This window comes from Gorilla gorilla, chromosome 3, assembly GCF_029281585.2.
Source record: "Gorilla gorilla gorilla isolate KB3781 chromosome 3, NHGRI_mGorGor1-v2.1_pri, whole genome shotgun sequence".
Lineage (NCBI taxonomy): Eukaryota > Metazoa > Chordata > Mammalia > Primates > Hominidae > Gorilla > Gorilla gorilla.
In genome coordinates this window covers 54,133,987-54,157,938 of record NC_073227.2, presented here as the reverse complement: position 1 = coordinate 54,157,938, position 23,952 = coordinate 54,133,987, and the positions used below count along the sequence as shown (strand labels likewise).

Sequence of the window (23,952 nt, the reverse complement as noted above, 5' to 3'; positions counted from 1 at the left end):
AGAATCCGAACGCGGGAGAGGAAAGAGGCAGTCGCCCCGAAATAGAGTCAGACAAGAGGAAGAGCAGAAAGGAAGGAGAAAGGCAGCCTCTCCCTAGGGAGGGATTCTGTTCAAGGCCACTCAAACGTTTCTCCGCCGCTGCGATGGAGAAGAGGTTTGTTTTTCTTTTAGAAAAAGGGAGCCCTTTTCCCTACTGGGCTCAATTTCTAGTAGGAGAACCCCGCCTCCTTGGGCTACTGATTGGCTCAACTCTTTTTAAGATAATTTATGCTAGCATCCTCTCGGTCTGATTGGCTCCCTGGCTCAATTCTGCTGGGAGTCGCATCCTACCTGGTTGGGAGGTGCACTGCCTTTCCACACTCTCCCTTCTGTACTCAGCCAGCTGCTGCTGAGGTGGGAGGAAAAGTCCTGGCTGGGAGAATTGAGCTAGTGCAGCACACGTAAAAAAGCGATTCCGATGGGTCCTTTGAAAGCTTTTCTCTTCTCCCCTTTTCTTCTGCGGAGTCAAAGTAGAGGGGTGAGGTTGGTCTTCTTGTTACTGACCCTGCATTTGGGAAACTGGTGAGTAAATTCAGGGGCTTAAAACTATTCTTTGCTATCTACCCCTTTCCCCTTATTCCCCTTTCTTTTAAAAATTATTCCACTTTAAGTAATTAATTTGCATTTCCTAACACATATGTGGTATTTACCATCGTTTTATTTTCTGATTAGATCTATTCATTCTCAGACAGAAGGAAAGTAACATATTTCTGAAGCATGAGATTGGTTCAGTTGTTTTTGACTTCAAGCAGAGTATAAACTAGTGAACTAGTGAAGGTTGAGTTACTGGGAGGGAGTGAGGGGAAGTACAAATGACTTTGCCAGTAAATTTACTGAATGAATGCCACCGATGAACTTTCTGGATGATTCTGCATTTTAAAAACAAAGTTATTTCAGAAACTTGTTGTTACACAGCATGATATGTATGCTGTTTTTCTACCTACTGCTATTGCTTTTCCCCTTTCCTCGTTTTTGGTAACTTTCTGGAACAAACCAGTGTTTTACATCAAGAAATATTGTAAATCTGGCTAAAAACAAATCTATCAGCATTAAAAATGTATAGTATCCAAGTAAAAACTAACCGTGTATATTTAATTTGAACCAGCTTTGAGTGTTTTTTTAAAAATTGGCTGTCCATCAGTAATTAAAAATGTGTGGCCACATGAATGTCTTGGCTCTGTGTGTGTGTGTGTGTGTGTGTGTGTGTGTGTGTGTGTGTGTATTGGACAGAGAGAGAGAGAGAAAAGTGTCACCAATCACAAATTTCAAATTTAACAGAAACAAAACTGGACTGTAATACCTTTCAGTAAAATGTTTAAGTCATTCTGGTAGACATATACAATGCTCAGGTATCATTCTTCGATTATATGTAGGAGTAGTGGGTGACTTGAGCTAAAATACGTTGATTAAGACATTGACACTTATAAAGGTCTGGGACATGGTACTCATACCATGCAACTTGTTTCAAATAAATGTACTTTTATCATTACATTATTAAAAAAGTAACTCTGTATAGAATTCAAAAGTAGAGTACAATCATTATGAAGATAGAAACATGCCTTTATAACTATTTGTATCACTGCTAAAATGAATTATTATTATAAACGTAAGTGTAAAGCTAGAGTGAATTTTTTTGCCACACCAGCATATAGAACAAGTATATTTTCTCTTAGAAAATAGAGATTGGATTAAAGTATGCTAAGTAATATTAGACTTGTTAGAATTTTTTGACAGTTAGTGCTTTTTTAGGACTGAAGTTTTCTCTCTCTTTTTTTTTAACCCTGTTCCCTTAGATTCTTAAATGTTTGACACAAACATAAACATAATACTGGATGAATTATTTCTTGTATATGTTGTGTCATAATGGCTTATTCTTTGAATATATTATAGCATTTTATGAAAGATATTTAGGTATACACATACATCATAATATTACAAAAGTAAAAACAGATTTACAGTAGTTTTCTGAAATAACAACCTTTTATCATTGTATACGAGTTTTCCTTTCAACCAAATAGGCAAGCTGCTTAGTAAAGAGCGTATTATCTATCCCAAGAGATGTTTTATTTTAAATAAACATGTTTTGTTTTGGGGAATATTTGCAATCATTGTAATTGGCTCCAGAGCCAATTACATCAAGCTCTCAGAATTGAAGAGATGTGTGCTGAAGGGAGAGAGTGCAGGTTTAGCAGCCTGGAGACATGATCTCATGTGTCAAGGGCCTTTAACCTCTCTGAACACAGTTTCATCTATGAAATGAAGGATACTAGACCACATATGATTTCTTAAGATTTTCACATTCAATACATCTATGATTTCAACTGAAACATGAAATAAGTCAATGGTTGCTTCACTGTTTTATCTAAGTACTTTTCAAGAGGGCAATTCTAAGTGTGAATGCTATGGACTTTTTAACCATATGCATAAGTGAGAAAGGTATTGTACAGTTAACACATAATTTCTATTATCATAGTAATGTAGATAACCTGGATTATTTTGTCCAGTGAATAAATATACATTAAAAGATACATTTATAAGCTGTTGTTCTAATTAGCCCTTAAGGCCTCAGTTGTGACAGTTCATGTTATACGTTTAAAAGTACCCCCTAAAAACATAATTTTTAAGAATGAGTTAGAAAGCTAGCAATAAAAGGCAAATGTAAGCGTGCTTTCTTTAAGATGCATCATAAACTGTTTTCTTCATTGAATGGAAAAAGTTTGACACAGAAACACTTTTGTAGGCAAACCATGAGAATGTTATTAGAACATGTTTCTTTCTCCATTGGGTTCTATGAGACCAAGTTGGGAAATATAGCAATTAAAAGGAAATAAAGCATGCTTTTGCTAAAAAATAAATTTAAAAAATAGTGTTGCAATGAACATTCTTTTAAAATAAGTAAAATAAAGTAGCTACAGTTGGGTGAACTTTTTATCCTTTTAATATTTAGTTGGAGGTAACAGATGCTAACATGTATAAATCATGTACGATCGTATTTCTCTCTCCTTTTCCCTTTCTTTTGGTTAGTTTTCCCTTCCAAAACTAACCATAAATAGTTCATTTGTAAGCATTTTAGTGTTTTATATGATTTCCAAAATATATCTTGAAAGTCATCTATTTTGGGGACTTCCCAAATTGGAAGAATTTTTTTTGTATTTAATCAGTTGTAATGCTTAGTTTCCTCATTAATTTCCACCAACAGTATAGAGGAGAGACACTATTTTATTTTTTATTGCTGAACTATGAAAACCTATCCTATCATTGTAACTAAAACTGTAGTCATGGTTCCTGTGTATCATTCTCTAGGAGACTCTTTGGCATCTTGACAAGTTCTTTAGAATCTCTTCAGCTTGATTTAACTTCTTTGTAATGATGAAAAAAATCTAGTTATAATCAGGTTTTTAAAAAGAATTTAAAAAGAGATTGTAGCTGTTACCAAAAGTAACCTACAATAAGCCTTGACTAAGAGTTATATATTGAAAGAGCTCCAGGAAAAAATCACAATTTTCTTTTTTCAGAACAATTTCCATGAGTCAATAATCATACTATGTGGCATTCAGTTGCCCAGTCGAAAATATTCAAATAAACTTGCTTTTTAAAATATATTATTTTCAAGCAATTTCAGTAGTATGTTTTGTGTGGGTAGTAATGAATGAATAATTTTTTAAGTGTCTAGATTTTTGGCTTAAATTTGTAATAAAATGTTGATGATAACCATTCAAACTTGAAAAGCAAATGACTAAGTAAAGTTATTCCATGATAGTTAAATATGCAAAAGACTGAGAGGAAAATGATTTTTGAAGCTAAAATGCAAATGTCATAATTGATAAAACCCCTGTGTACAGAGTCTTTTAGTTTATCCAAACAATCAGTATCTTTCTTCCATTCTATACTATGAAGAACACTTATGGCTAAGGAACAAGAGGAAATGTTTGATATTTCATTCAAATATTAAATAGATTAATTGAATGTAAGAATATAAGGATGAAGGTGGAGGCCCAAAGGAGGGGTGAAAAGAAAGAGTAAAAAAAACTGAAAAATGACTCCGGAGATACTGAGAAAATGATTACCAAAATATGATAAATGACTGCCATGAAAGAAAAGGAAGAATGAGCTTCAAGAGAGTAATTCACATACGGGCAGGCTTTCAAGTGAGAATCCTGGCCTTTACCAACAGATCTAAATTCCAGTTTCAGCTCCACCATTTCTCACTGGAGTGATTTCAGACAACTCTTTGAGGCAGAAAATCTTCATTAGTGTGGAGTTGTCGTATGCATTTCCAGAAATGAAATTTCCAAGAGTGAAAATCTGTGCAAAGAAACTAGCACTTAAAATTTTATATGAAAAGAAAGTCATAACAGATATTCTGTGGAATTATAGTTATTCTAGTATGATATAGCCTCTCTAAAGTGGTTTTAAGTGCAGTAGAGTGAAATATGTGGATCCTTGTGTGTTCTTAAATGTCTTTTAAGTCTTTTAAATGTCTTTTAAATGCAGCTTATAGTTATTCATGGCTAAGACCTAGATTTATGACACTAATTAAATAAAAATATATTTTAATCAAAATTAAAAATACACCTCTAGAACTCTGAAGATAAACAGAGGAGCCTAAATTTTTGAAGATATACTGAAAGAATGGATCGTAATCAAGGAAAAAGAGCTAAAGAGCCAAGAGATTTCTCATCAGCAATACCAGAAGACTATGGGGAAAACGTCTTCAAATCTGAAGTCAAGTATTCCGCCTAGAAGATTATACTTAGCCAAATTGCCTAATGAGAAGAAGAAGAAGAATATAGCCTCGATATTGTTATTCTCTCAATTTTACAGATGGAAAAACAGGGGAAAAACATTTTTGTGAACTTATTAAACGTCATCTTGCTGATAGGTGCTGAAACCAAAACTTAAATCCCTGTGTTCTATACCCCTGCCTGCATTTTTAACTACCACATCTCTCAGATTATGAATGCAATATAAGTCAAAACAATGAACATTACTGTTGATAAATTTTTTAAAGGAAATGGAGAAAAAAGAGGAGAAGATAAGAGAGATACTACAGTAAATTGTGAGTTCATTGATAAAATCACATTAAGCAGAAAAATATACTTTGTACCTATCACACACTTTCTGGAGTATTGTGGGTAGTGCCAGATTATTTTAAAGAAAATTTTGACACACTGAAGTACATGATGCAGGCACACACACACACACACAACTGTAACTTAAAAGCAAAAATTTTTAATTTACATAAGTTTACTGAGGAATTGAATGGTTATCTTATTTTAAAGGATGCTATATATAATCATGTTTGAATTTATTATGTATAGATGTAGTAGACAAAACATAACCAAGTAGTAGAAATTATATGAAGGCAGATTTTCTCCCAATACAAAAGTTATCTAACATGGTAATGGATAGCTTATCACTAGACATGTTTAAGCAGAAACTTGTTAGTGCGTTCTCAGGCTCTGTAGGAGGTAGATTAAATTTATAGTTTTTTTTATTTTCAAACGTTTCATTATCTAAGTCTATCAGTACTAAAATAATTTAGCCAGCTGAAGTCCCATGTTTCAAGAAATAGCCTTAGCTATTAATTCATTCAGTAAATACTCACTGAGCACTACCGTTCATTCCACCAATATTTACTCAGTGCCCCTTGTGTGTTAAGCAGGGTTCTGGAAACTAGATATAATGGTAATAATGGTAAACAAGACAAAGCCATTGCCCTATAGTGTTCAACTAGCATAAATAGGACATATATTATATGCTAGATGAACAGGATACAGAAATCAGAATTCCTGCTCAATGAACATAAACTCTAGTAGTTTGTGTCAAGATAGCATATTAACATAAACAAGTAAACACAATAAAATGCTGTAATTGCTACTCAGAATTCTAGAGGAGGTACAGTGGGGGCAATAAAGAAGTTTCCATCAGTTGCAACTCTGGGAAAATATTGTATGTTCTCAGCTGTCACAGGCATAAGTTCAGGTCAGTATGAGTGAAGGATATATATATATACATCTAGATAGATAGGTAGGTAGATAGATAGATCTATATGTAATATATATCCTTACATCTGAGGAAAGGGTAGGCTATATGTTCTGTTAGGGGGTTGAGGATAAGGGTAAGGTGTATTATACTGTAGCTGTATATATATAAATATATATGTATATATGTATATATATACACATATGTATACATATGTATATATGTATATGTATATACATGTATATATATACAGCTATATACATGTGTATTTATACAGCTATATATGTATATACATACACATATGTATATATGTATATACATACACATATGTATATATGTATATACATACACATATGTATATATGTATATACATACACATATGTATATATGTATATACATACACATATGTATATATGTATATACATACACATATGTATATATGTATATACATACACATATGTATATATGTATATACATACACATATGTATATATGTATATACATACACATATGTATATATGTATATACATACACATATGTATATATGTATATACATACACATATGTATATATGTATATACATACACATATGTATATATGTATATACATACACATATGTATATATGTGTATACATACACATATGTATATATGTGTATACATACACATATGTATATATGTGTATACATACACATATGTATATATGTGTATACATACACATATGTATATATGTGTATACATACACATATGTATATATGTGTATACATACACATATGTATATATGTGTATACATACACATATGTATATATGTATACATACACATATGTATATATGTATACATATGTGTATATATATATAGAGAGAGAGAGAGAGAGACAAAGAGAGACAGAAAGAGAGAGACAGAGAGAGAGAGAGAGAGAGAGACAGAGATAACATTACCATCTTGTGCCAAAGGTAGAGTCTCACAGTTTGGTAGAATTTTTTGCATATAGATTTCCTATATCTTTTAGGTGAGCCTTTACTCTGGTTGTGTAAGATGTGGCATTAAAATAGAAACATCCTATTGAAGGCTATATAATTTAGTTTAATTTTGAAATCCTGAAATGTAGAAATCTTTTCCTCCCAGAAACAATGTATTCTGAGATTTGACATTTCTCCTTATTTGTTAGACAAATATTAAGTGACTAAAAAGTAATAGAGATTGTGCTATGCAATAGAGATACAGAAGTAAACTTAATATAGACCCTGCTCTCCAACCTATAGCTAGAATATAGGATCAGAAAGTTTATGATTATAAAATAGTGAGTTTAATATATATTTTAATAGTCATGTCAAGATGTGATTTGTTTCTCTAGATGGCTTTAAGACTGCTAGAATCAAGGGTTCTAGCCACTAGGTTAATCTTTAGGTAGATTTCTAGAACAATCACTAATGGTTGTACATTAGGTACAGTATGCTTAAGTACAGGGATATCATTCACCTCTTGATCATCCTAGATGGGTATAATTATAATAATAATTTCCCAGCACATGTAATAGAGTGTGTTGAGTAAAGAATACCTGCTCCAGAAAAGAGCCATATTTACTAGCACTGAATAGCCCTGTTGGCTGGATTGAACTTAAGTATTAATTCAGATGCCTGTATTTTATAAACTAATTTGTTACCCTCTGCAGGTGGCTTATGAATGTATATTTGTCTCTGGAATTTCTTAGTAGCAATTCATTTCCAAAATCATCAGATTGTCATAACTAGAGTAGACTGGACTGCTTTGCTTTTTCTATTCACTTATTTGTATTCTCTTAGTTTTTGAAGTGAATAGTCTAAGACAATCTTTTGTCAATTAAAATATTTGACACCCATTTCAGATCCCAAGGGTTAGAAAAATATATATGTTTCTGCCTTCAGAGGTATGAATTCCGATTTCTTTCTTCCACTTTTAAGGTCTTTTAATATGTTTTATAACTTAATAAGCTCAATATAATGCCTCCATGTTGCAATATTTTTAGCAGCCTTGAAGAATGTATCTGAAGCATAGATATCCCAAAGTCTCAGAGAGTGTGAATGTCACCACGATTTGTATTTTTTTTCTAAGTCTAACTTATGTTCTGTCAGGCACTATGAAAATGAACTTAAAAATGGAGAAATCATTGATAATTTCAATATATTGTCTATTCAGTGTTCATTTTTTAAATAGACTATAATAAAAATTACATTTTCTTTCTCTTACTCCAAAAAGCACTCACATAGAAATGGTCACAAAATAACATTTACAATTTCTGGGCATTTACCAGCCTTCTGAAGATTTCATTGGATGGGTGGTTTGTAGTTTTCTAAACTCTGCTTTGAGGAACAAAGTCGGCCTGCTAAACATAGCAAATAAACAACAAAGACAAAAATCTAAAAGTTGGCAAGCTATACTGTTTTATTTGTAGTATTTATTCCTTTATTAAAAATCAATCAAAAAGCTACAAAAATTTCAAATCTATAAGCAAAGGCATTAAGAAAAAAATCTGTTTTATAATTGTCTTTTTATCCTCTTTCTAAAAACATGCCACTGTACCAATTAATTTTTTAAATGTATTCTGATATTACTCTTTTTTCATTAGCTATCTTATGTTTAATCTTATATTGAATCTAAATAAATAAACTATGCTCTGATATGACTGGCAATTGTCCAGACTCATTTTTGAAAGTAACAGAGATACACAGTGCTAAAAGCAATTTAAATTGCTATTTGTTTCCTATTTTAGATGTAATTTTGAAGAGATCTATATCTTCAACCCTACCAAGGAAACCATATAAAATGGACTATAAATGAAGCCACATTTTACTCCTTTCTCCTAAATCATTTTTTCACATCTCAAATTATAAAATCATTGATGTATAATCTTATTCATGCTCTGGTCTGTAGAGAGAAAATTAATTTTATTTTACAGTTTGAGTTTTTTACTCAACTTTATTTTTCTTTACTTGCTTTTCAAAAATATTTTCAATTGTTGCTGTTGTTGAAACATAAGAAAAAAATGATTTTCCCTAATGCCATGGTATATATAACAATTTCCTGTGTAAGATGGGAATCTAGTTTTGTTTTCTTCTAAAAGAGCTAATTAGCATTTCAACACAACTTACTGAATAATTCTTGTATTTCTAAACTGATAATTCACTTTTATCATATATTGTATTTTTGGGATACATCTATATATTTGGGATCTTATTCTGAAAGCTTAATTTTGTTTTCACTATTTATTGCTACAATAAGGTTTTAATCACAGAAACTTTATTTTGTTTTCTTTTTATTCTTGCCAGAAAAAGTCCATCTAAGAATTCCCTTTTTAAATAATAGCTTATAAACTCTCATGTTGATTGTTCTGCTTAATTTTAATGGTTTTAACCTGTTACACACAAAAGATGAGATTCTGATTAAACCTGTATTAAATGCATCAAAAATTTAGGAATCATACATTAACAATATTTTATAGGCAAAATATTTACTTTGTCTTTATTTTTTCTGTCCTTATGTTCCTCAATAAACTTTTTAGTTTTCTTCACGTAAGACATTTACCTTCCCTGTTATAGTTCCGCTTAATCATTTCATATGCTATGTTGTCACTGTCAAATGAGTAAGTTTTTTTCTTCTGTTTTTATTTTTGATGAATTTGTATTGGTATCAGAAAGTTAGTATGTTTTTTAAATTAGCTTTATGTTAGGTCATCTACCATAATTTTTAAATTAAGGACCACAGTTATAGTTTTAGTTATGTTCTTGATTCATGGTAATTTTATCTGAAAATAGCACAATAGGATTTAAATTTTTTTTTCTGTTCACTTACTTATTCATTGATTTTTATTAAATTGGGCACAAACTATGTATCAGATTTGGGAGTAGGTGCTGGAGGTATCACATTACATACTTTGGCTCTAAGGTATTTAAATAACTAAATACCTTCAAATTGCTTAAAGCTTAGAGACGGTCATAAATAAATAAGTAATTAATTAAGATACAGTATGATTAACTGCATGGTAGAGTTAACCACAGGACAGATTGGAAGCATACAGGACACACTTACCTAGTATTCTAGGCTTGGTTCTCTTCTGCCATTTCAAGTTTTCAAAGCATCTCTCTATGTATGTTAAGTGATAGGTTCCACTGTATTTTCCTTTGTGCTCATAAAATAATCATAGTATTGAGTGGATTATCAATTCTCCTCTTTAAAACTCTGGAGGTTTAGTGCTTGCTTCAGCTGCACATATAATAAAATTCTGAAAGTTTAAATCTATAATGCTGTTATTTATCACTCTTTTACTTATTTTGCTTTTCTACAGCTTTTGTACAGTGAAAAATTATTCAGAGCTACAACCCTAGAAAGGAACTTTTCTACAAAAGGGTTTAGTAGCTCAAACATGAAGGCAAAAAAGAGAGAAAATTTGTTTACTTTTTGATTTTAGGTCTAAAATCAGTGATTTTTCCTACCCTTTGAAAAGCTAGTTCTTACAGTTCTTGACATAGAGTATATTGTATCTTCTACTCAGAAAGATTAGAACCTATACGTTTCTTTTCTGGAACTTTTCCCTGAAATACTGTGTTTATGAAAATGTGTTTGATGGTTGTAAATAAATACTACCTAACTTGTCATGAACAACAGATCACAGATAGGGCCTGTGGAGACAACATATATTCATTTACTAAAGAATATTTATTGAAACCCTGTCTGTGACAGAGGCTGTTCTAGAAACTTGTGATATGCCCATGAACTAGAGATAAAACACCTTCTACCATTTTGGAGTTGGTACTCAGAAGGGAGAAATACACAGTAAACAATAAGCATAAATATATTAAATTGGAACTTATAAAATTATCTTTTTGTCCAAATGGGCAAATATAATTTAATGGGTTAATACTATTTCATCTTTTATCATTTATGTATAGGATTTTATAATTAAATTAGAGCTATGGTGATATGGTTAGGCTTCATGTCCCAACCCCCCAAATCTCATCTTGAATTGTAATCCCCATAACCCCCTTGTGTCAAGAGAGAGACCAGGTGAATGTAATTGAATCATGGGGGAAGTTACCCCTATGCTGTTCTTGCGATAGTGAGTTCTCAGGAAATTTGATGGTTTTACAAGGGGCTCTTCCCCCTTCTCTCAGCACCTTTCCTTCTTGTTGCCTTGTGAGGAAGGTACCTTGCTTCCCCTTTGCCTTCACCATGATTGTAAGTTTACTGAAGCCTTCCCAGTTATACTGAACTGTGAGTCAATCAAACCTCTTTTCTTTATAAATTACTCAGTCTTGGGCAGTTCTTTAGAGCAGTATAAAAATGGACTAATACATAGAGAAACAAATAAGCTGGGCAAGGTGGTGTGGAATTTGGATAGAAGAGCAAACAGTGATCAGACAGGCTTCAATGATTAAATAATATTTGAACAAATACTATAAGTGAGTGAAGCTTTCAGTCATGCCAAGTGAGGGTTGGGGAGATAAGAATTTGAAGTGGAAGACCATAATGTGGGGGCCTTGTAGTTGCTTGTAGCCTTGTAGTTATTCTTTTTTTTTCAACTTTTATTTTAAATTCAAGGGATGCATGTGCAGATTTGTTACCTTTGTATATTCCAGGATGCTGAGCTTTGAAGTAGGAATAATCCCATCAGTGATATACGAATCATAGTACCCAATGGTTAGTTTTTCAACCCTTACCTCATACCTCCTTGCCCTCTCTAATAGTCCCCATTGTCTTTTATGTTCATGAGCACCCAATGTTAGGCTCATACTTACAAATGAGAACATGGGGTATTTACTTTTCTGTTCTGCAAAAAACACAATTTTGTTGTTTTTTAATGGCTTTTTTATGGCTATATAGTGTTTATGTACCGCATTTTCTTTATCCAATCCACCACTAATGGGCACCTATCAGTTGATCCTATCACTTTGCTATTGTGAACAGTGCTGCATGGAACATGTGAGTGCATGTGTCTTTTTGGTAGAATGATTTGTTTTCTTTTGGATATATACCCAGTAATGGGATTGCTGGGTTGAATGGTAGTTCTGTTTTAAGTTCTTTGAGAAATCTCAAAACTGCTTTCCACTTTGGCAGAACTAATTTGCATTCTCATCAACAGTGTATAAGCATTTCCTTTTCTCCACAGCCTAGTCTATATCTGTTGCTTTTTGGCTTTTCAATAATAGTCATTCTGATTGGTGTAAGATATCTTGTTGTGGTTTTGATTTTCATTTCTCTGACAATTAGAGGTGTGGAATATGTTCCCTATGTTTGTTGGCCACCTCTATGTCTTCTTTTGAAAAATGTCTGTTCATGTATTTTGCCTACTTTTAATGGGGTTTTATTTTGTTGGATTTTCAATTGTTTAAGTTCCCTGTGGATTCTAGATATTAGATCTTTGTCAGATGCATAGTTTGCAAATATTTTCTCTCATTATGTAAATTATCTGTTTACTCTTTGACAGTTGTTTTTGCTCTGCAGAAGCTCTTTAGTTTAATAAGGTCTCACATGTCCATTTTTGTTTTTGTTGCAATTTCTTTTGAGGACTGAGCTATAATTGCTTTCCGAAAGCTGACATCCAGAATGGTGTTTCCTAGGTTTTCTTCTAAGATTATTACAGTGTGAAGTTTTACATTTAAACCTTTAATCTATCATGAGTCAATTTTTGTATGTGGTGCAAGTTAAGGGTCCCATTTCAGTCTTTTTCATATGGTTAGCCAACTATTCCAGCACCATTTATTGAGTAGAGAGTCCTTTTCTCATTGCTTATTTTTGCCAAATTTGTTGAAGATCAGATGTCTGTAGGTGTGCAGTTTTATTTCTGGGCTCTCTTCTGTTCCATTTGCCTGTGTGTCTGTTTTTGTACCAGTACCATACTGTTTTGGTTACTGCAGCCTTTTCATGTAGTTTAAAATAAGATAATGTGATGATTCTGGCTTTGTTCTTTTTTCTCAGAGTTGCTTTGGCTATTTGGGCTCTTTTTTTGTTCCATATGAATTTTAGAATAGTTTTTCCTAGTTCTATGGAAAACTATTTTGTTAGCTTAATAGGAATTGCATTGAATGTGTAAATTGCTTTGTCCAATATGGCCTTTTTAATAATATTGTTTATTCCAATCCATGAACGTGAAATGTTTTGCATTTCTTTGAGTCACCTTTGAATTGTTTTAGCAGTGTTTTGTAGTTCTGCTTGCAGAGATCTTTCAGCTCCTTGGTTACATGTTTTCCTAGGTATTATTTTTGTGGCTACTGTAAATGGGATTACATTCTTGATTTGACTCCTAGCTTGAACATTATTTTTGTATAGAAATTCTACTGAGTTTTAAACATGGATTTTGTGTCCTGAATTACAATGAAGTGGTTTATCAGTTCCAGGAGCCTTTTGGTGGAGTTATTTGGGATTTTCTTAGTATAGAATCACGCACTCTCTAAAAAGAGATAGTTTGATTTCTTCTTTTTCTATTCGATGCCTTTTATTTCTTTCTCTTGCCTTATTGCTCTGGCTAGCATTTCTAGTCTTATGTTGAATAGGAGTGGTAGGAGTGGCCATCCTTGTCCTGTTTCAGTTATCAAGGGTGGTGCTTCCACCTTTTGACCATTTAGTTTGATATTGGCTGTGATTTGTCATAGATGACTCTTATTATTTTGAGGTATGTTCCTTCAATTCCTAGTTTCTTGAGGGTTTTTATCATGAAAGGATGTTGGATTATATCTAAAGCTTTTTCCACGTCTATTGAGATGATTATGTGTCTTTTTTTAATTATGCTCATATGATGAATCACATTTATTCATTTGCATATGGTGAACCAACCTTATATCCCAGGAATAGAACCTACTTGATTGTGATGAATTAACTTTTTGATGTACTGTTGGGTTCAGTTTGCCGTATTTATTTTGAGGGTTTTTGCATCTATGTTCATCAAGGATATTTGCCTGTAGTTTTCTTTTTTCATTGTCTTTGGTGGGTTTTGGTATTAGGGTGGTGCTGGCTTTTTAGAATTAGTTAGAGAGGACTTAAAAGGCACAGAGTGGCAGGTTGGATAGATTAACAAGACCCATCCAGCTGCTGTCTTCAAGACACCTGTCTCAGAGGTAGTAATGCCCATCGGCTCAAAATAAAGTTTAGAGAAAGTTTTACTGGGCAAACAGGAAGCAAAAAGAGCAGGGTTCACTATGTTATATCAGATAAAATGACGTTAAACCATCAACAGTAAAAATGGACAAAGGAGGGCATTGCATAATTATAAAGGGTACAATTCAACAAGAATACTCAGTTATCTTAAATTTATATGCACCCAACATTGGAGCACCTACATTTAAAGACATACATCTAGAACTACAAAAAGATTTAGACAGTCACCCAATCATAGTTGAAGATTTCAACATCCCACTGAAAGCATTAGCCAGATTGAAGGAGAAAAGTAAAGTAACAAAGAAATTCTGTAATTAAATTTGACACTTGACCAATTGGAACTAGCAGATATCTGTAGAACACTCTTCCCATCAACCAGAGAATATGCATTTTTCTCACCTGCACATGGAACCTACTCCAAGACCAACCACATGCTCAGCCATAAAGCACATCTCAACAAATTCAAAAAGGTCAAAATCATACCACCTATAGTCTTGGACCACAGTGGAATAAAAATAGATCTCAATACCAAGAAGATCTCTTGAAACCACACAATTATATGGAAATTAAACAACTTGCTCCAGAATGCCTTTTGGGTAAACAATGAAAGTAAGGGATAAATCAAAAAATTATTTGAAATAAATGAAGACAGAGATACAATATACTAAAGTCTCTGTTATGCTGCAAAAGCAGTGTTAAGAGGAAAGTTTATATGCTAAATGTGTGTCTGAAAAGGTTAAAATAATCTCAATTTAATTATCTAACATCGCATCTGGGGAAACTAGAAAAATAAGAACAAACTAACCACAAAACCAGCAGAAGAAAAGAAGTAACTAATATCAGAACAGAACTGAATGGAATGGAGACACAAAAATTTGTACAAAGAATCAGTGAAACCTTTTCTAAAATGATAAACAAGATTGATGGACTGAAAGCTAGATTAACAAAGAAAAAGAGAGAGAAGATCCAAATAAGCACAATCAGAAATGGCAATGGTGACATTACAACTAATCCCACAGAGATATAAAAGATCCTCTGATACTATTATGGACACCTTTATGCACACAAACTAGAAAATCTGGAGGAAATGCATAAATTCCTGGAAACACACAATCTTCCAAGATTGAATCAGTAAGAAATTAAAACCCTGAACAGACCAACACTGAGTTTCAAAATTGAATCAGTATTAAAAAAAAAAAAATACTAACCAAAAAAAAGCTCTGGGCCAGATGGATTCACAGCCAAATTCTACTAGGCATGCAAAGAAAACCTGGTACCAATTCTACTGAAAGTATTCTAAAAACTTGAGGAGACACTGTTTATCCTAAGAGATATGGAAAACCCTCCAACTAAGATCCAGGGTTTTGAGCATAGATATGATATGACAAGATCTGTATATTAAAAACATCACTATGGGTGTTGTATTGATAATAGACTATGTTATCAATGCAAGGGCAGAATTAAAGAAACCCAAAGGAGACTTTTTAAAATAATTTGAGTCTTCCTGATGAATTTTACCTGTGATAAATTCTTCCTTTGCCACTTACTAATAGTAAGAACTTTGGCAAGTTATTTAAATCTCTCAGAAACTGAGTGATCTTCACTTATAAAATTAGGGTAAAATGCCTACCTTATAAAATCCACATTCGTGTTTTCATTCATACAACAAATAATAATTGAGTGCCAACTTAGTGCCCATCACTTCTCTAGTCACTAGAGATGCATCCATAAACAAAACAAAAATCCCACACTCATGGAGAGTGGTAAGGATAGTGGTAAAGGACTCCACACTCGTGGATAGTGGTAAGGATTAATATGTTCAGAATCCTAGCACAAAACTTCTGTCATTAGATCATTGTCAGTGAGTGAATTTCTTTAGTTTTGAACAAATTTTAAGATTCTTGAGAACAGAAAGTCAACATTTTGCTCCTACTTGACTGATGAATGAGTGGACTATATTAAGCAAAGCAAATGTGAATTGAACAAAATCAATTTCTAGTTCAAGTGGCTGTGCAAAACACCACTTCTCACACGGAGATTTAGTGACATATAAACTGAATGTATGTGCCAAAAATTTACTAAGCAGAATTTTTTCATATTTGGCTTGACCCTGACAGGCCATAATGCTTGTTTCCTGGCTTAAGAAATGTGCATGAAAAGATTATCAATTCATGTTCCCTTCTAGCTAAAAATCCCCCAATACTATATGTTTCTTAGAATTTTTTCATTCCATACTTATTACCATCATTTATACAGAATATTTCCCAAGTATTTCCAATTTACTAATATAATAATTTTTCTGTATTTCTAATGTTCCTTCTGACAAATATTTAAAATGTGCAGAATGTGCCAGGAAATCTGTTGATTTACCTTCCCTTTTTTGTCGTATGTCCTCTAGCATAGATTTTTGTCTATCGCATATACATAAACATTTTACCAAATACGTAAGTACTTATTCTATTATTGATCCTTCTTTTTATAATCAAGTTATGTCACCACTTGTAGAATAGTATTCTTATAATAGTCTAATTTTAAAAATAATCATATGTGTAAAGTATTTTAAATGTCAAAGCTTTGAGTAGAAGTATTGTTCAATCGGAAAGTTTGTAGAACATGAGATTGTTGTAGAGTAACAAGTTAACAGAATATTTGAAGAAAATAAATTAAAATAAGATAGGATTTCTGATATCTCCAAAGGCAATGACAAGAGAATCATCATTTCTATTTAATGATTCAAAATTATATAATTTAGTATCACCATCATAATTCACATATGAGAAAAAAAGAGAGGGAGATAGGAAGCAATAAGAAAAAGAAGGAGGGTGGGACATGAGGTGGGAGGAATGGTGACAGGGAGGAAGAACAAGAGAAGGAAAGGAAACAAGAAAGGAAGGAACTGAGTAACAATGAAGATGGTGTACATGTACATTTGTGTGTGTAGAATTTAGAATGATTGCATTAAAATATTAAATAGTAAGATGTATAATCATGTTAAAAATAAAGCATTGTGTACATTATTATAAGGTATTACCTTAGGAACATATATATTATTCAATTTATACGATTTCATAAAACTTTTGCTGATAAATGGCAAACTATAATGAGTTTCTAGTTAATGACAAATGAAAAGAAAATAATATTCAAGAGTAGAGAAAAGATCAATAGACAATTGTAAAACCACATAATGGGTACAAAAAATAGAATAAATGAATAAAACCTACTACTTCATAGCACAATAGGGTAACTGTAGTCAACATAACTTAATTGTATATTTTAAAATAACTTGAAGAATATAATTGGATTATTTGTAACTCAAAGAATAAATGCTTCAGGGGATGAATACACCATTCTCCATGCTGTGCTTATTTCACATTGCATGTCTGTATCTAAACATCTCACATTCCCCTTAAATATATACACCTACTTTGTACCCACAATTTTTTTAATTAAAAAAATGATGTAAATGTAGTTGCGTTTGGAGCTGGAAGGATGAATTAAGTGACCATGCAAGCCAGATTCTTCCTCACTCATGGTTCTTTTTCATATCAAGCTTAATGACCCAGCGAAAAAAAAATTTATAGTAACCTCCACATGTTTTATTTCATATACCAAAAAAATGACTGAAAATGAACTGTTTCTAAAGTCAGGATAGGTCACAAGGAAAGGAGGTGTTAGGTGAGAGAAGTTCATATACCTAATTATTGAACTTAACATATTATCCATCCTGAGCTTAATTCAGTTGAGCAGAGTGGAACCAAGCTTTCATTGTGTTCAAGCTATGAGCGTTTATGTACATTTGAGTTATTAACAGTGCTCTTGCTGTATTATGTTTTGAGGAAGTAAATCTGCTCATTTCCTACCAATGCAAAATAAAACAATGGCAAAATGTCTTTGCTTTTCTAACTCTTTGTCAAAGTCTTTTGTAGTATAAGATTCTTTTCATTTTAAATTACAAAATTGCACTTAGACAAACCAAACAAACCAATGTAAATACATAAATGACTAATTATGGGGTATCACCTGGGACCCAATGAAGGACTGATCAACCAAACATCAGGAAAGCTGGGGATGGGGCTGTCTTGGTGGCAGAAGTTCCTTCTCTTTCTCTAGCTATGCCTTTAAACGGGCTGCACTACAAATTAGCTACTGCTGCATTTATTGATTAAAATTCTCCACTGTCAGGAATGAAAGGCTGTTTAATATATATATATTAATGAATATATATATTCATTACCTAAGGGTTTACAGAAATATAAACCTTAAAATTTTGATGAGGAAACTGTGGCTCAAAGATTTGTAATGATTTGTACAAATCCCACATTACCATTAAAAGATTAATACTAATACTTAAGGCTTCTATTTTCCATGAGCTTTCTTCTGGGGGCTGCTTTAGTCATCTTTGCATCCCCAGCATCCGGAAATGCTGGATGCTCAGCACACAATAAGCACCTAATAGACATTTGTCAAATGAAGTTTAATAAAATAATTGTTATAATTGTTTAAAGAGTGTTAAAATCCCAACTAGAATGTAGTTTACATAAGGCAAAATAACGAATACATATAAATAGGTGTTTTATTTTATAATAATTACAGGAATGTAATGCAATGAAAATTAGATACTATTTCATATCCAATAGATTGGAAAAAGGGATTATGTGACTACACGTAATAACGTATTATGGCTATATGTAATGTTGTGTCATTCAAGGATACATAGGTATATGCTAAAATGTAATAACTAACTAACAGTTAATGTAACACATTAGTTATTACATTTACAACAACACGGCAATAAATTCATCATAACATTTATAATATCTGAGGATGGAGAAGAATGTAGAGCGTTTTGTTTCTTAAACTGTGTATTGGTTTCATAGACAGTTGATGATTACATCATTATCTACTTTTTAAGAGTTTCTAAAATACTTCATAACTTCCTTTTACTACAACCTCTATGTATGTTTTGAGTAGGAGTCATTTCTCTAAGTAACTGATATATAATGTGGTATGATCATTGATACATTTGAATCATTATAATCATTTCACATGTGAATATAATAATTATATGAAATTTTTGGCACTAAGTAGCTGGGAGGCCTTAATGAAGTCATTTATGTGTTTAGAACTCCAGTTTCCTTATTTTTTAATATAAGGAGTAGGACATGAACATATCTAAACGTGTTCTTACTTCAAACATTCTATGTTCCTAGAAATGCTTAGTGTAATGTATATAGAACTTTGGTAGAGATTACATGTAGCTAATCATAACTTGAATTTGGTTCCTGATTGCTATATAAAAATATATAAAATATCAGCTTTGAGAATGTACCTATACTTTTTGTTTCATTCTAACCACTTACGCTTTTTCTCAGCTATCTAAATGAGCACTAATAGGGATAGCCAAATCACCAAGTCAATTGTGTTTATTAGTATGAAATAATAGGAGTAGCAAAATGACACTCAAAATTAACTCTAGTCAATGGCATTCAAATAACAAGAATCATAATGGTAGTCATGATTTCTGAACATATTTATTTATTTTTTAATTATAACAGGCAAAAATTTGGATTTCTTGATTGAGTATATCTACCTATTACCTGGATTTTATATTAATTCACTGATTAATTTGCTATTAAAATATTGTTAGCCCCACTTACTTTTAAAAAATAGGGCTATGATAACCTCAAATGGTAAGAATATGAATAACCAAATTTTATACTTATTTTAATAAACATGGTGGAACTTTTCCCTGTGCGGAAATAATGACCAATTAACCAACCTAGAAGTTTTTATGAGGAAGTACCAGTGACAAATATTTATCATATTTACTATCCAGTGAAATTTTTCTGTACATATACTCAGTACAAGTAGCAATTATCATTTTTTTCCAATGAAGTATGTAAATGGCCTCATCAATCAATTTCACTTGCAATTATAATGTTTTTTTCACACTGTGGGTAAAATAGTCTATCACTATTCCTTCAGGGTTTACTCACATTCCTCAGGCACCTTATTAAGCTACTTTGAGTTTCATCTCTGGTTTCTTAACAGATTAATGGAAGAAGCTCCCTCCCGTGTCAGAACCAGGAAATTTGCAATAACCTTTATATGAACTAAATACAGGGTGACTATATCATTAATCATCCAAAGTAGGCCATTTTGTGATGAGAAGCTGCTATTAAAAATCATTTTGGGGCAACAGGTGTAAACCAAGATTTTCCTTGGCAAACCTCAATGAATGTTTAATTTATGCATGAAAAATAGTTTATATTAATTGACTGACTTGCTATAGGCATATATTTTTTTCTCTAGTAATAAGGATGGATTTTCTTCATAATTTTATGGCAAAGCATGCCTTGTCTTTACTTAAATTAACCCTTTGTTATTATTTTGAAACTCTTGTTTGTTATGTAGAAGAGTAATATAGTTATTAAAGGTTTTTTTCCCACATACAGTAATTTCCTGTCATCAAAGAAATTTGTATGATACATTAAAATAGCTGAGTTTAGTAAGACAAAAAGAAATAATAATCATATACTAAATGACTCAAAGATTTTCTTTAGTAAATAAGTACAGGTTGCAATTGAATGTGAGAAGAAGTCTTTGAGAAACAGATGTCAAGATGGCCTTAGACTTGAAAGAGAGAAATGCTTGGGAAACATAAATGAGAGGAGGAGGGAGTGGCAAGAGAGGCTTCAGGTAACAAAGATGTTTGAAACGTACGAAAGTAGAGGGGGGAAGAAGTAGTTTGGATCAAAAGAATCTGAGTGCAATACCCTTCTAAGAAAGTTTTGGCCAGGGAGGTAGGAATCCTCCAACACAAATTGCCCTTCAGAGGGGCTCCTAGTCTGACAGGAATGGATCTGAATTAATATTCCTACTATGTTCAGTTATTGACAGAAAACAGCCTGAGACAGCTTGGGTCTGGTGCAGACTCAGGGCTCATCCTTAGTACTGGCAGGCAGCTATGTTCTCACAGCAGGAGAACCAAGTGGCAAATTTTCAGGGCTGCCAAAATAATTTTCTTAAGAGAGTATGATATTCTACCTCTCTCTAAAATACTCTATTTAGTTATTCATTTTATAATTAGAAATTTATTTCAGATCATTATCTGGTATATAAGAAGAAGTTCATTCTTAGGTAGGCATTCACGTCGAATTCACTCCTTTTCATGTATTTACATTATACAATGTATACATGAAGATTTCAGGATACTATTAACATGCAAAAATAAATTTTCTATTGTCTCACTAGTATAGAATGTTGAGTGTATACATTATTCTGTTTTTCCATCAAGTCTTTTAAGCTACTTTATACATAGATGACAATTAAAGCAAATTGTTTTCTGTTATTTTTCATGTAATATTAAATTATGAAAATAATTTGATGTTTTTACAGACTCTTAACAAGCAATAGACGTGTACTTTTTGTTAATAAATCATTATTTAAACATACTCTTATTGTTAAAAAATGTCATATAATCATAGGTAATACCGTGATAAGCATCTTAATGTCTGATGCTTTTCTGTGTCATTGGATTGAAAATGTTTTCTCCTTTATTAGAAAATGAGACCATCTAGATCAAGATTATGATTTCATTTGTCTTTGTATTCCTAGCACTTAGCACATTTTTAGTACACGGTATTATCTCTATAGATGGATAAAAACACTGGGTCAGAGACTGAGATCACAGTGCTTTTTTTGTCATACAGTGTGCGACTCCTTGAGTTTATGATTCTACCTTCTCTGGAGTCAAGGGCTGAGACTACCCTGGCCACATACAATCCAAATGTGTCTGCTAATTACGTACCATAGGTTTTGTTGTGGTCTTGTGAATTAGGAAATTCAAAACCGAACCACCCTAGATTATTCAATAAAGGTATACGTTGTGCCAGGAAAACTTTAAGGAAGCAGAAAATACGTCTTCAAATTAAATCAACATTATTTTAAATTCTGGGTCTACTGTTTAATAGCTGTGTGTCCTGGAATTCTGTAATCTTATGTTTTCTCATTTTTAAGGTAGGTATATTAATTTTTAATAAATTCTCAGAGTATTATTTTTAAAAAATCATACCTGTTTCTTCCAAATAAATATTTATCCAAAACATGTAACCACTACAAAAATCTCCCAGCTTCCAAAAAACATCATGACATGAAACACACTATAAGTGCTATGTTTTTAAAATTATGAAGTACTTTTTAATCATCAAGATAACACCAATGTAATATTCAAAGTAATTAATGAACATTCTGAACATAACTTAGATAGCTTAGAGAAAAGGTGTAGATAAATTACCTATAATGAAATTTCTTTTATGTTATTGCCAAAACTGAGGAAAGATAACTTTGTAGTATTTTTGAGGTCAATTTTCATATTACCTCTCTACTACCTGAGAAAAGGGCAATATAAATTAGTATCAGCATGTGGATTTTAGATTATCAAAATATTGCCACCATAAAAAAAAAACAGAAAAAGCTTTTTTTTTTTCTAAAATCTTCCATTTGATTGCAATCATTATTCAAGGAAAGATAAACTGTTTACATGTGCAGTGGCTTGCCATACCCACCAGATACTTCATTCTATAAAACTGAAATTTAGAGGTGAATGAAAACCTAAAATTTAAGTTGTTGCCAATATCTCAACAAGTCTAATTAGGAAATAAAACATTCCAGAAGCACACACCAACAGGGATTCTTAATACTTCAGTATTTTTTTTTTACTTTTATTTTAAGTTCAGGGGTACATGTAAAGGTTTGTTAAGTAAACTTGTGTCATGATGGCTTGTTTTACAGCTTATTTAATCTCCCAGGTATTAAGCCTAGTCTCCATTAGTTATTTTTCCTGATCCTCTCCCTCCTCCCACCCTCCCCACTCTGATGTGCCACAGTGTGTGTTGCTCCCCTCCATTTGTCGATGTGTTCTCATCATTTAGCTCCAACTTATAAGTGAGAACATGTGACTACTCAGTATTTCTAATTCCTCAGCTTATATGTACTTATTTACTTGGAGAAAATAATAGGAAGTTATTTGAAGGAAATCATATAACAAAGTTTCTATACTGTACACAAGTTAAGTAGAGCAAAATAATCCTGTCATGATGTACGTAAGTAAAAATATGTTAACCAATATGTTTTCCAGGAATCTGCATAGGGTTATAAGTGAAACTTTGTATACTTTAAAATAATGCATCCTTAAAGTACAGGCTCAAAGTATTTTTACTCATATATAAACGTATCTCAAATTGAAACAGTATTATAGTGTGCTCATTGCATACTGCGGGTATCAGAGCCCCAGTTCTACCAGAGTAGCAGTGTTACATTGGTCAAGTTAATCCACTTCTCACAGAGTTTTTCTTCATTTGCAAAGTAAGGGAATATAATAATAGTAGAAGGACCATGGGTTTTAGGGTCTGAGAACTGGCCTCTGACTACTAGAAAGCTTTCTTGAGGTTGCATAAAAAGCACATTCTATGTACTTTAGTGATATACTTAACTTGAGGGGGCCAGAATTGTTCTGGCAGAGATTTTGCTAAGATTGTTTAACTAAGGTGTTGGTGGTGGGAGAAACTGGTGAGATCTGGAATAATAGAACTGAGGCGTATGTTACTTAACATCTCTCAATTTGTATTCTCAAAATGTTACAAATAAAATTGACCATCCCGAGGCAATCTGCCAAGACACATTAGGTTATGCTGTGGTAACAAACTACTTCCAAATCCCAGTGGCTTCCAACCCTAAATGTTTATGTCTCACTCAGATTACATGTCCATTGTAGTTCAGCTGTGCCTCTGTCCAAGTCACCTT

At 32.4% G+C, this 23,952-nt stretch overlaps 1 protein-coding gene across 2 annotated transcripts in view; it reads left to right on the top strand.

Annotated features, from left to right (window-relative positions):
• The first annotated feature begins 316 nt into the window (after positions 1-316).
• The window catches only part of GABRG1 (gamma-aminobutyric acid type A receptor subunit gamma1), an 85,255-nt gene continuing 61,619 nt past the window's right edge, over positions 317-23,952 (top strand). The window contains exon 1 of one of the 2 annotated variants that reach the window (XM_019024943.4): positions 317-561. In XM_019024943.4, the coding sequence (XP_018880488.2) occupies positions 458-561 (104 nt within the window). In that variant the 5' untranslated portion in view covers positions 317-457. The remainder of the gene's footprint in view (positions 562-23,952) is intronic. The other variant, XM_055384452.2, reaches the window with a different exon arrangement.